The sequence below is a fragment of the Thalassophryne amazonica genome, chromosome 1 (genome assembly GCF_902500255.1).
Source record: "Thalassophryne amazonica chromosome 1, fThaAma1.1, whole genome shotgun sequence".
Lineage (NCBI taxonomy): Eukaryota > Metazoa > Chordata > Actinopteri > Batrachoidiformes > Batrachoididae > Thalassophryne > Thalassophryne amazonica.
The window spans coordinates 60,156,828-60,171,601 of record NC_047103.1 but is presented as its reverse complement, the minus strand read 5'-3'; the positions used below and the strand labels follow the sequence as shown (position 1 = coordinate 60,171,601).

At 41.1% G+C, this 14,774-nt stretch overlaps 1 protein-coding gene across 2 annotated transcripts in view; it reads left to right on the top strand.

The window, feature by feature from the left end:
- The window catches only part of LOC117510929 (tyrosine-protein kinase yes-like), a 141,140-nt gene that overhangs the window by 124,845 nt on the left and 1,521 nt on the right, over nt 1–14,774 (top strand). For both annotated transcript variants that reach the window (XM_034170855.1, XM_034170861.1), the window contains exons 9-11: nt 3,081–3,157; nt 3,420–3,573; nt 5,430–5,561. In XM_034170855.1, the coding sequence (XP_034026746.1) occupies nt 3,081–3,157; nt 3,420–3,573; nt 5,430–5,561 (363 nt within the window). The remainder of the gene's footprint in view (nt 1–3,080; nt 3,158–3,419; nt 3,574–5,429; nt 5,562–14,774) is intronic.

Sequence of the window (14,774 nt, the reverse complement as noted above, 5' to 3'; positions counted from 1 at the left end):
CACAATGAAAATCCGACGAGGGGGGTGGACCACTGCTCACTCAAAGCGTGCTCACAGGCGAATGACGCAACCGACAGGCATGAAAAAACTCACGCATGCGCACGAAGGTTCAAGCTTGGCTGATGCAAGCGCACATTATTCAAATCCATATAGTTTTTGCAAAAATAAAAAGGTCGGATAGTTTTCTAACAGACCTCGTATACGAGGTCTGTCAGAAGACTTTGGAAGACAGCGTGTGGGAACAGGTGTTCATTTTGTCATTTCTTGGTGTCATTTGACAATACATTTTGCTGTTTTCTAGACACATTTAGTCATATTTGTTTGAAATGAGTTGTATTTGTATTTGTCTAGTTGTATTTTAATCTCGAGCATGCAGATAATCAAATATGTGACAAAAAGCTCTGAGTAGTGACATCATCATAAAATCATATTGTTTCATGGTTTATCTTCAGTACCTCTTGGTTTGTAAGCTCCAGTTCAGAGTGTAGCTTTGTTTGCATTTAGTGTTTGCACTGTTGGGTGTTATGAAAAATTTGGTGATTCAGATTCTGTGACCTAATTAGTAGTAAGTAAATAAATAAATAACTAAACAAGAGCAATCAGAGATTTCCACCAATCCACTTCTGGATCACCTCCAAAATTCAGTGTAGTTTTCCATGCCCTGATATCCATCTGTGGTGCAAATTTGGTGAGAATCTGTGACGTAGTTTTGATGTAATCCTCCAAAGAGTATATAAAGTGATCCAGATCACCTCCAAAATTTAATAGAGTCTTCCTTGGCCTAATACATGTCCGTGTTGAAAATTTGGTGAAAATCCAGATTCTTCGATGACTTAATATGTATCTGTGTTGAAAATTTGTTGAAAATCCTTGCAGTAGTTTAGACGTAATCTGCCAACAGTAATCCTTCAAAGCCTGTATAAAGGGAAACTTGACCCAGGATCCAGATCTGGATTATCTCCAAAATTTAATGGGTTCTTCCATGGCCTAATATCTATCTGTGGTGAAAATTTCATCAAAATCCGTGCAGTAGTTTTGACGTACATTCTGCTAAAAGACAGACAGACAAATCAATAAACGCCAGTGATTTTATTATGTCTTTGGTGAACGTAACAAAATATTTTAAATGAAAACAACACAGAAATGTGCAGTTGGAACTATATAATAGTTAACATTTTTAAGCAGCTTATTGAATGTAGTGTATTGCATGCCCAGAACAGGTGTAGCCTTTTGTTTGTTCCTGGATGAAACTGGCTGTTGAAGGCCATTTAAAAATTCTTCCAACATGGAAAACAGCATCAAAAATAAAGCCTTTTTGAATGGTATGTTCCAGCTTTTACCGAATTAAATATTTGTTCCATTGAAATAATCTATAAACATTCATTATTTTACATAATGGCTAAAATAGATCCTTGTCATTTGCATTGATGCTGGTAACGCGTTACTCAGTAACACGTTACTCTAATCTGACCACTTTTTTTTAGTAACGAGTAATCTAACGCATTAATCTTTCCAAATCAGTAATCAGGTTAAAGTTACTTCTCCAAGTCACTGTGCGTTACTATTATTTTTGCATTATGGGTCGATAGCAGCATTAAACTTGGTCCGTGGGCAGGAGGTCGGGGTTCGACTGAACTACACACTTTAAGCGAGCTGTGAGCTTTTCATCCGCGTTTTTCTGCAACAGCTACGACTCGTCCTCACCTCTTAAAGCACAGTGACAACAGCACACCTGCACTGAGCTTTACAAAGACATTTTTATGCTTTTTTTTTCTCCGAGCCGCTCCGTATCTGCTGCTAAAAACAGCTAATCCTCCGCGACGCGTCAACAACTAACACTATTTTCCACTCAAATGCACCTAAATGCTTTTTCAGAGGACCACATGATGTGAAAACGCAATAAAACTTTCTTACCTGTAAATGTGGTCATGTTTTCTGCATAAATAAATGTTATCCATTCTTTGTGCTCAAACGCCAAAGCAGGGGCAAATCCAGATGGAATGGGGGCGTGGGGCAAGGATGTGCCCCCTCACAACACCCCTAGATTAAAGGTCCAGTTTTGAAGCCTTTTTTTACTACAACTACTAATACTACTTAAAATAATAATTTCGACAAGTAAAATGTTTAGAGAGAATTTAAATGTTAGAAAAATGTTAGAATGAATTTAATAGTTACATTTATAAACAATGTAGGTTAGAAATTGCACATTTTACTGTTGCAGTGCTGTCAACAGTTAAATATGAGGTCAAGAAAGAGGTCTTTATTTTACTTTTTATAAAACAAGTATTTATTTTCATTGAAGCCAAGAAAGGATGACTATAAAGTGAGTTTTGGCAAAACAAGTATCATTGTCATGTTGCGGTGGCAGAGGGTTGTTGTCGGCAGCTGGGGAAAGTAACTAAAAAAGTAACTAGTAATCTAACTTAGTTACTTTTCCAATTGAGTAATCAGTAAAGTAACTAAGTTACTTTTTCAAGGAGTAATCAGTAATTGGATTATTTTTTCAAAGTAACTGTGGCAACACTGGTCATTTGATATTATATTAATTGATAAACAACAGAAAAGGGAATTACATTCTGGTGCGTCACTGCACTGACTTTGTGTACTTCCAGAAAAGAAAAAGACTTTGTGTACTTCCTCAGTGCAGTGAAAAAAATCACATCAGAAATTAGTTGAGCTTTTCATTCTAGCTTCCTCAAATTAATACACATTGTGTGTGTGTGTGTGTGTGTGTGTGTGTGTGTGTGTGTGTGTGTGTGTGTGTGTGTGTGTGTGTGTGTGTGTGTGTGTGTGTGTGTATATATAAATCCAAAGGATCATAAAATCACCAAGGTCCCTTCTGCAATGTCCTTAATCCCCAAATTGCTTCACGTGTGCAGTCGAGGACGTTGCATGGAAGCACGCTGGCACTGGTGTGTGTGTGTGTGCGTGTGTGTGTGCGTGCAGAGTTGAGGGTATGAATCACATAGAAATGTTTTGAAATGCAGTTCATTTATGTTTGACTTCAACAGAAAATTACTTATTCTAATGCAAACACATAGAAATCCACATCATCATTGCTGATTCATTTTGTTTTTTAGGAAGCTTGCTTGACTTCCTCAAAGAGGGTGATGGTAAATTCCTAAAGCTTCCCCTGCTGGTGGATATGGCAGCACAGGTCAGGCATCTTATCTGGGGCTTTCTGTACCTGTGAATTGTGCTGATAAATTTAGAGTTCTATTTTAATTGTTTTTTTTAAAGAATACTATCCTTTAGTAAACACCTCTGAAGTGGCATGCTTTGTTTTTATTCTTTTATCATTAGTTACCACTTTCCGTTTATATCTGACAGAGGACTTGATGTGCCGAGTGTGAGACACTAAAAATGATTCTCGAAAGGGTGGACATGACATGTCGTTGATCATTTGTGTTTGTTTTTAGATCGCTGATGGTATGGCCTTTATCGAGAGGATGAACTACATCCACAGGGACCTGCGTGCTGCCAACATTCTCGTAGGTGACAATCTGGTGTGCAAAATCGCCGATTTTGGCTTGGCCAGGCTGATAGAGGACAATGAGTACACAGCGAGACAAGGTGGGTAAACAGTCACTTGTGGGAATCACAGGTGACTGTGGTGTCAGGGTAAAACTGGGGCAGTAGACATGAACACAACAGTGACGTCACTAATATTCTCTTCGATCATGGTGAATTAGTCTAATATTGCCAACCAGATGTTTATATTTCCCCTGATTAGCTGCACTTCAAAATTTTTGTCAAACCTGTCTGCTCCTTAAATACCAAATCCTGACACAGGTGTGACCTTTTTTGTATGTTAAATCTACAGTATATATGATTTAAGGGTGTTTATGAGCAGAAATGTAATATAGTATTCATAACCATATTTTAGTGTTAGAGCCAGCTGATATGGGTTTTTTTGGGGGGAGAGGCAATATGATACAGATATTAGGGAGTAAAAAAAAATTGCAATACCAATATCTACACAAAAATGTCAATGATTCCAAATGTTTCGTTATCAGACCATATGACAGAGAAATGTAATGGAGGTTTGATGTTTTACAGTTTAAACATGTTGTCAGTTCGGCGTCTCCCATTAACAAACCAGTGTACATCTTCCCATCTCATTGCTTGCCCTTGGTTTGGCAGTTGCGGTGTTGCATCACTCAGCATTTGCATAAAATAGACTTCTTGTCTATTTTGGGCCCAACCAGCTAGAGACAAAACAAAAACTTCTCTTGTTGCTCTAAAATGCACTGATTAAAATGAATGGCACCTGGTCACTTTGCCTTTCTCTCTTGGAGCTCACATGACCAAGAGGTAATGGGGTTCCCAACCAGTCTTGGTAGTATTGTAAACAATGGCATCAGAAACAAACTACATAATGGCATCATTTCCAACAATCAAAGTATTTTTCGGCATTGTTCATTCAGTAAAATAAAATGTTTCCTAATTGAAAAAATGATAAGCCAAAAGATCAGACTCTGAAATAGCAGTAAGTTTCGACTCCTACCCTCATCTGTGGTCATGAACTTTGTGTAATGATTGAAACAGTAAGGTTGCTGTTACAAGCAGTGAAAATTAGGTTCCTCCATTGGGGAACTGGGCTTACACTCAAGGGCAGGGTGAGAAGCTCAAATACCTGGGAGGGACTCAGAGTAGAGCCGCTGGTTCTTCACATCAAAAGAAACCAGCTGAGATGGTTCAGGCATCTGGTGAGGTTGTCCCCTGGTCATCTTCCTAAGGAGGTCTTCCAGACACAATCAGCCGAAGGATTATGTTTCCCAGCTGGCATGGAAATGCCTTGGTATCCCCCAGAAAAGGTCAGAGGACTTGGCTGAGGATAGGGAAGTGTGGGAGCTGCTTGGTCAACTGCTCAAGTGACTCAGATCAGTGGCAGAAAACGCCATTGTTGCACTGCCATGTTGATAGAGTAACCTAAAAGGGACATACCTACTCTTCTTTACACATTTTGCAGTGTCGCCAGAAGGCTGAAGAACAAAAGAAGAGAAATCAGTGGTTGCTCTCTTAAATACTGTCTGCTTGTTGCTAGGAGAAGCTAATAGGATTTGTGAAATACAGGATGATACATTTTGCTTATCACAAGAGAAGGCAAGGGAGCATGAATCCCTGTCACCAAACAAGCAAAAACATGAAGGGAACCAAAGCTGTGACCGGTAACTAATGTAATCTGCAACTCCACCATTCGATGACACTAAATCCAACACTCTGTAGCTTTAAATCCTCACACATATAACGCTTCCAATCCATTGCACTGGCAAACCTGTATGAACATGAATTCAAAACAAAGGCTAAAAAATTTTTTTTTGACCACTATCCCTACTGTTATTTTCAGGAAATAAGCCATGAATGAACACGCATGCCGTCTAGTGGAATATTTTGTCAACATATTTTCTGCTGTCCATCACACACAGGGGCCAAGTTTCCTATTAAGTGGACGGCTCCAGAGGCCGCCCTGTATGGACGCTTTACCATCAAATCAGACGTCTGGTCCTTTGGAATCTTACTCATTGAGCTTGTCACCAAAGGCAGAGTGCCCTATCCAGGTAAGTGAGACACACACACACACAAGCTGAACACAATGTGCAGTGTGGTGGCAGAAGGTGGCGATTCACAACAAATCATTGTGCTCTTAATGTCTGAAGATGGCTGAAGCTGTCTGTCCTGGTTGTTTATTCTCTGCATGGGACACCCATGGACAGCTGAAATAAGATAAAACCATCTGGAGCGCAGCAATCAGTAGCCTGAACATCACTGTTGTTTATAACCAACTGTCAAACTGCTTTCGCCCTGGGAGTTTTACAGCACCTTCACACAAGGTGATGTTGGGCATCAAGAGAACACAGCTCGGCACAAACATGAATTAATTATCCAAGGTACAGGCTTCTTATATGTGAGAGTTTGCTGCTTTCCTGTTTTATCCCTGCAGACAGGAAAAAAGGACTTTTTGTCCCAGTCTGGAAAGGAAAGGGTGATCACATGAATTGCAACGAGTATCGGGGTATCACACTGCTTTCTGTGCCAGGGAATGTACTTGCAAAGATTATTCTTAATAGGACTCAGTTCCAGCTACTTGCTGCTCAGTGACAGGAACAGTTTGTCCAAGTGTGCAGAACTGTGGGAGGGAACATTCAAATAGGCGAGGTTTGTTGTATGGCTGGGGGGCCTGGCTGCCTTTTTGTTTCTGTCTTTTGTTTTTCCTTCCAGGTGGCTTGCATTTGGGACTGAGTGGCTGTGTTGCTGAGGTTATCAGGACCTCACCCTGATCACCTGCGGCTCGTCAGGACTCACAGCTGAGGTGCATCTATATGGATTGGAACATGGTGGCATTTAAGACTGGAGTATACAGTGTGTATTTGCCAGAGACTCGACCTTGTGACCAGACGGGTGAGATCGTCGTCTCGGGAGCCATCTCATCATCAGTGGATGCAGAGAACGTCCAGGGTTTGATGCACGGTCTGTGAAAGAGGAGGGGGTGAGGTCTCACGCTCGTCAGCACACTTCCTGAGGTACGTTAGATTTTGTGACTAACATTTATACAGTCAGTAAATGTGGTGTCCCTCACACCTTTTTATATTGAGCTGTATGTTAGTCATGTATCGGCTTCCACTGCAGTGGAGTTTTGTGAACTGGATGTTCCATGCCTGCAGGTTGGGAAGCTGATTAGTAATCAAGCCAGGAAGTGTTTGCTGTTTGTACACCTTTAAGTGTTCTCTCTGTGTGTAGAGTGTGGACTCACATAATGGTTCCTTCTTTCACAGACTCGGTTTGTTGTGGCCACCTGGGGGGTGTCGGCGGGGTCCTTGGGTCCGAACAGCTTCTGGCTCCGGACCATTAGCGCTGCTGGGAGCGCACCACGCCAGACCGCACTTTCTTTTGTTATTTTTTGTATCACTGTTATGTATTAAATTCAGTTAGCCTTTGTACCGTGCTCTGCTTATTTCATACTGGGTCCTTCAAACGCTGGTCGGTTCTCCGAGCTGCGTCCGACACATAACAAGGTTTGCACATAACACAATTTATCAACTCAAAATGAAATTTAGCATCTGTACTTTCTGAGTTTGAAACCTTGCCATCAACTTATGTAACTCAGGGCTGTGAAAACGCCACGGATCCGCGGATTTCATCATGGGGGGGGTGTTAGTGTTGTACTCTTTAATCGTGAACATCACTGAGTTTTTAAAATGCTTATCGCAAAGCATTCTCTTTTTTTACGACATTGTGTAAGTTTTATAAGTCCGCGGACACTGATCTGTGTGTTACAGATACAAATCAGTTTCCTCAGATCTGCGGAGTTTCGCGGAGGAAAAATGCCACTCAAAGCGTAGCTGTTACGGCAGTTGTCGTAAAGCAGGACAGGTTGGGTGCTGCGGTGACGCTGTGTGGCTCCTGTGCGGCGCTTAAGCTAAACTTAGCATGTGGACATCCCAAACTTTTAGAGCTTTCAAGTTTTTAAAAGAAGATTTATGCAGCATGTCTGTGTCACGGACCGATGTCGCACAGAGAGACGATGGCGAGAAAGACTGTTTGAAAAAGTCTTATAAGCACAAGAATCCGTGGAATCATTGCTGGCTTCATCAACACACCTGAAAGATAAAAGAAATGGGAAAAGTGAACTGTGCCCTCTCAGGAAAAACGGTAAGAATTTTTCTCTCCCTGGAAAATAAACATTCTGCTGTTCAAACAGGATTTTAGACAAGATTATGTGACTTTTTTCACTAATCTAGACTTTCTTTTATTGTAAAAAAAGACATTGTGGCTTTGAATGGATTTAGGCTGCATGAATTTACACAAGAATATAAATGACTTTTTACTATAAGGTATGTTATTGATATTTTACCATGATTTTCCAAATATTCTACAAGCTTTAGCTGTGGTTTTTGAAATGCTGTAAGTCTTTTCAGTCTTCATAAATTTCATGTAGTTTAATTGTTCTGAGTTAATGCATAATTTGGTTTACAGTTAAAAGCAAAATCATTCCAGGTCCTACTTCCATGTCATATTCTGTTATTTCAACATCATCATTGACAGGTCAAATAAAAGGTTGAATATAGGATCATGTAAATATCCACTAATTTTGAGATGCTGAAAAAGTATCATTAGATAAAAATGTAATTCTGGGGCCCCACAAGGCCCTAGACCCCGGTTCCTGGGGAGCTGTATACCAACCCCCCCCCCGAAATTTTCCTTGGATTTCACAATTTTCATTTCACAGCCCTGTGAACTTGACAGACTCTTGTTGCAGGAGCAGAGAAGCTTCCTCATCTTTGTAGACAATAAAAAAATAATAATTCATTGTAAATGTCAGCCATATTTAAAGAGATAACAGTTTACTTTGTGCTTGTTTCTTTTAGAATAAATGTCTCCATGCGTAACAAGTGGAACACAGTACATTTTGGTGTGACTCATTATCATTGCAGTCATTGATGTGTCACTTTGTGTCACACAAGTAAACACACACACATCACAGACTGTGGGATGATGTATAACTGCCTGTGACTCACTGATTTTCTGGTTGAACACATCCACACAACTGTGTGCACAGACTACACACAAACAACTGTGCACACAGAGTGCACACAGACAGCTGTGTGTGCAGTGCACCCACCTAGCTGTTTGCAACAGTGGAACACACAGATGTCTGTGTGCGCTCTGTGTGCACACTTTGTGTGTGTCCTACTGACAGAACGCAGCACAATTATTAACCATTTGGCTTAAGTATTGTGGATGGAACAATAATTAAATGAAAGAAATAGATTTTTTTGTCCCCCACCATGAAATAAGGGGGGACCATTGAATCTGACTCCATGTGTCCGTGTGTGCATCCATCCGTTCATGCATGTCACATTTTGAGAGCCCTACATTTCCCTGTTGCCCCTTGCGGAGACATTACTTTGCATATTATAAATGGACACAAATGTGACAGCTGCACATATGACCTTGACCCGGATTACCAAGGTCATCTAAGATAACGGCCGACAAAGACACCCACCGTCTAACACCAACATACCACTTTTTCTCTCCAAATATCAATTCTAGAGCCTATGTTTGTATTGAAGACCTATAGCAAATCATGTATCCTGACTCCCTTTAGCACACTACATCTGACCTTGAACTTTAGGGTCAAGGTCAAACATACAAATGGATAAAAATATAACTTTTTGGGTATATTTTGCCTTTTCAGCACCAAATTTCTCATCTAAACCTAAATTTGCATTGAACACCAACAGCAAATCATTCATCCCAGCTCTCTTGAGCCAACTGCATTTGACCTTGGGCCTTAGGGTCAAGGTCACTCATAAAAATGAATTGAAAACTACTCTTTTCTGTTTTACTTGGCTTTTTTCCACTCATTTTTCACTGTCTCCCACCATGAAATAGGGGAACCGTTGAAATGGACGCCATGCATCCGTTCATGCTTATTTGTTTAATTTGTTACCATTCCGTATCACCATAATAGGCAGGGGACCTTAGCTGAGTATAGGCTTGTTTTGACACATTTTGTGTGGTATAATGGCAAATCCAAGCTTCTTGTTCTGTTGTCTTGGTTGTTTAGGGTGACTCGATGACATTTCAGTCTGAGTGTTTCTCCCAATTCCCTGTTACATCGTACAGTCTACACTCATCAAATTTGGAGTTAGACCATGTTGCACCAAGTGGCTTACAGTGAGTTTAGAAGATTGCTGAAATCTCAGCATTTATACTGGGCTTAAGGTAACGACTTACTAATTGACTTTAGTAACTGTTGGGGGTCAGAAATATAATTCATTTGAGCATCTGATTCTCCGTTATGCCCATGATGCTAAGTACTGTCAAGGTCATAAAACTGGAAATCAGCTATGTTATATTGTTACTGTCTATAGGCTTCCTGGCCCATATTCTGATTTTTTTTAGATAAATTTGGTGCATTCATCTCTACTCTTTCAACTAGTGTGGACAACATTTTGATTATTGGTGACTTTAACATTCATATAAATAAGCCCTCTGATCCCCTCAGTAAATAATTTATGGAAATCATGGATGCACTAGGATTTCGGCAGTTCATTCATGGTTCAACGCATATCAGTGGTAATACTCTGGATTTGGTTCTTGCATGTGGCCTTGCTGTCACAAATATCGACATCCTGCCTCTTGCATCAGCGGTCTCTGACCACTCGCTTATTAGGTTTACAATTACGCTGCCGCGTTTAGTGGAGCAACAACCTTGCCTATCATTGCGGCAACAAATTAAACCTTCAGCTTTGTCTGAACTCGAAGCGAGACTACCTGAAATCCTAACTTCAAGCTTGATGAATTTTCAGTCGGTAGACAGTCTTGCGGATAGCCTGAATTTAGTGCTAAAAACCACACTTGATAAGATTGCGCCTCCTCTACTAAAGCCACGCCTTCCCAAAGCACAGACACCTTGGTTCAACAGTTATTTGCGTGACCTTAGGCAGAAGGCTAGAGGGTTGGAACGGAAATGGCGTAGTTCCAAACTTGAGGTGTTTCACCTTGCGTGGCGTGAAGCTATTTTAGATTATAAGCATGCTTTATTGGCTACGAAGCAGGCGTATTATTCTGAATTGATCAACAAAAACAAGCATAACTCAAAGTTCTTGTTTGATACGGTGGCATTTCTTATTCATGGACAGCCACCTGTTGGTCGTTCTCCTTTTTCAGCACAGGACTTTCTGGACTATTTCGAAAAGAAAATAGAAGATATTAGGTTGAGCAGATCTCAGCATACTTTGGTCCAATCATTGTATTCAGCTACTGAGCTGGGGGAATTTAACAGTATCTCACAAGGTGTGCTGACGAAACTCGTGATGTCTACTAGAAGCACAACTTGTTTTTTGATCCTATACCAACAAAGTTGTTTAAGAATCTTTGGCCCATTCTTGGGCCGACTGTGCTGGAAATTGTTAACCTTTCTTTAAACTCTGGATCTGTTCCGAATTGTTTTAAATCTGCCGTGGTTAAACCACTACTCAAGAAATCTAATCTTGATCCTGGTGTATTGAAAAATTATAGGCCGATATCAAATCTATCATTCTGCTCTAAAATTCTGGAAAAAGTGGTTTCGCGGCAGCTTGTGGACTATCTTACTGAGAATGACCTTTTTGAGCCACTGCAGTCTGCTTTTAGAAGACATCACTCCACAGAAACAGCACTTATTAAAGTAGTTAATGATCTTCTGCGAGCAATGGACTCAGATACTACTACAGCATTGGTGTTGTTGGATCTCAGTGCTGCGTTTGACACAGTTGATCATCATATTTTACTTGATAGGCTAGAAAACTGTTTTGGGATTACTGGAACTGCTCTTGCATGGCTGACGTCTTATCTGTCTGGTCGTTCCCATTGTGTTTTGTGCAATGACACTACCTCTGACTTTAAGGGCATGAAGTTCAGGGTTCCACAGGGATCCGTTCTGGGTCCCCTGCTTTTTTCCCTGTATATGGCACCCCTTGGGAACATTTTGCGGCGTTTCGGGGTTGCTTTTCATTGTTATGCTGATGATACTCAGTTGTATATGCCGATAGCTGCTGGAAATCCTGTCCACATAAAATCTTTACAGGACTGTCTTGCAGCAGTGAGAAGTTGGATGTCTACCAACTTTCTACTTTTGAACTCTGATAAGACTGAAATGATGGTTCTTGGTCCAGCAAGACATCGGCATCAATCAGCTGGCGCTTAACCTAGGTTCATGTGTTATACATCATACTGACAAAGTGAGGAACCTTGGGGTAATCTTTGATCCTACGTTGCCCTTTGACCTCCACATTAGGGACATTACGAGGACTGCTTTCTTTCATCTGAGAAATATAGCAAAGATTCGCCCCATCCTGTCTATGGCTGATGCTGAGACTCTGATTCATGCGTTTGTCTCTTCTAGATTGGATTGTTGTAATGCTTTATTTTCTGGCCTGCCGCAGTCTAGCATTTGAGGACTTCAGTTGGTACAGAATGCTGCTAGCAGGCTTTTGACACAAAGTAGAAGGTTTGACCACATTACTCCCATTCTGGCATCCCTTCATTGGCTACCGGTTTCTGCCAGATCGGATTTTAAAGTTTTATTGTTGGTTTATAAAATTGTTCATGGACTGGCACCTTCCTACCTGGCGGACTTGGTTAAGCCCTACGTACCTGCGAGGCCTTTGCGTTCGCAGGGCGCAGGGCTTCTGTGTGTTCCGAGGATGAACAAAAAGTCTGTGGGGTATAGAGCCTTCTCCTACCGTGGTCCGGCTCTTTGGAATGATCTACCTGCTGTTATTCGGCAGTCTGACACGGTGGAGATTTTTAAATCAAGACTGAAGACCCACTTTTTTAGACTGTCTTATCATTCATTTTTTAATCTGTGTTTGCTTTGTAATTTCTTTTTATTCTACTGTATTTTATCTTTTTACTGTGCTTTTCTTGCTTTTAATTTTGATTTAGATTAATTTGTGTTGTTGTGAATTATGTGAAGCGCCTTGGGGCGACTTTGTCGTGATTTGGCGCTATATAAGTTAATAAATTGAAATTGAATTGACTGCATGTCTTTGGTGTCAAGTCTCTTCGAAGGATCCTTGAGTTTGTCAGTACTTTTTGCTACTGAAATTGAAAGTACAAGTTCAGATTTTTTCTACAAGCGCTCATGTTTTCTTTTTCCATGGGATTTCAAATAAATTTTACATGTGAACATTTAGCACAAATGAAAAAGTGAACATACGAGTTCAGATTTTTGGCTACCTCATGGTCAGGAGATACGGTGATTCGATTTGGTTTGGGTTCAGTACATAAAACTGATTAATAATTACAATGAAATGATTTTTGTTATGAATTTGATAACTCATTAACACCACATGGTAGGCATTGTTTTAAACAATGGACTTAATGCAGTGTGCCTAAAGGTTTTGCACATTACTGTTCATGTTACCCGCACAGGTATGAGAATATTGTACGGTACATGGATTTATTGTTTACAGCCTATAACGTGACACAGTTGTCACATTGATTTTACTCATCGTACATGTGAATTATTTGAGGGATTCGGACGGTGAAGTAAGAGTCTACTAATCGTGAGTCACTGACCTGGGAAAGTGTGCAGCAGTATACTGATTAATGTACACTCAACAAAAATATAAACGCAACACTTTTGGTTTTGCTCCCATTTTGTATGAGATGAACTCAAAGATCTAAAACTTTTTCCACATACACAATATCACCATTTCCCTCAAATATTGTTCACAAACCAGTCTAAATCTGTGATGGTGAGCACTTCTCCTTTGCTGAAATAATCCATCCCACCTCACAGGTGTGCCATATCAAGATGCTGATTAGACACCATGATTAGTGCACAGGTGTGCCTTAGACTGTCCACAATAAAAGGCCACTCTGAAAGGTGCAGTTTTGTTTTATTGGGGGGGGGGATACCAGTCAGTATCTGGTGTGACCACCATTTGCCTCATTCAGTGCAACACATCTCCTTCGCATAGAGTTGATCAGGTTGTCAATTGTGGCCTGTGGAATGTTGGTCCACTCCTCTTCAATGGCTGTGCGAAGTTGCTGGATATTGGCAGGAACTGGTACACGCTGTTGTATACGCCGGTCCAGACCTTCCCAAACATGCTCAATGGGTGACATGTCCGGTGAGTATGCCGGCCATGCAAGAACTGGGACATTTTCAGCTTCCAAGAATTGTGTACAGATCCTTGCAACATGGGGCCGTGCATTATCCTGCTGCAACATGAGGTGATGTTCTTGGATGGCACAACAATGGGCCTCAGGATCTCGTCACGGTATCTCTGTGCATTCAAAATGCCATTAATAAAATGCACCTGTGTTCTTCGTCCATAATAGACGCCTGCCCATACCATAACCCCACCGCCACCATGGGCCACTCGATCCACAACATTGACATCAGAAAACCGCTCACCCACACGACGCCACACACGCTGTCTGCCATCTGCCCTGGACAGTGTGAACCGGGATTCATCCGTGAAGAGAACACCTCTCCAACGTGCCAAATGCCAGCGAATGTGAGCATTTGCCCACTCAAGTCGGTTACGATGACGAACTGGAGTCAGGTCGAGACCCCGATGAGGACGACGAGCATGCAGATGAGCTTCCCTGAGACGGTTTCTGACAGTTTGTGCAGAAATTCTTTGGTTATGCAAACCGATTGTTTCAGCAGCTGTCCGAGTGGCTGGTCTCAGACGATCTTGGAGGTGAACATGCTGGATGTGGAGGTCCTGGGCTGGTGTGGTTACACGTGGTCTGCGGTTGTGAAGCTGGTTGGATGTACTGCCAAATTCTCTGAAACGCCTTTGGAGACGGCTTATGGTAGAGAAATGAACATTCAATACACGAGCAACAGCTCTGGTTGACATTCCTGCTGTCAGCATGCCAATTGCACACTCCCTCAAATCTTGCGACATCTGTGGCATTGTGCTGTGTGATAAAACTGCACCTTTCAAAGTGGCCTTTTATTGTGGGTAGTCTAAGGCACAACTGTGCACTAATCATGGTGTCTAATCAGCATCTTGATATGGCACACCTGTGAAGTGGGATGGATTATCTCAGCAAAGGAGAAGTGCTCACTATCACAGATTTAGACTGGTTTGTGAACAATATTTGAGGGAAATGGTGATATTGTGTATGTGGAAAAACTTTTAGATCTTTGAGTTCATCTCATACAAAATGGGAGCAAAACCAAAAGTGTTGCATTTATATTTGTGTTGAGTGTATATATGTATTAACTTCCAAAATAATGCTTTCAAAGCATTTTGAAGTAG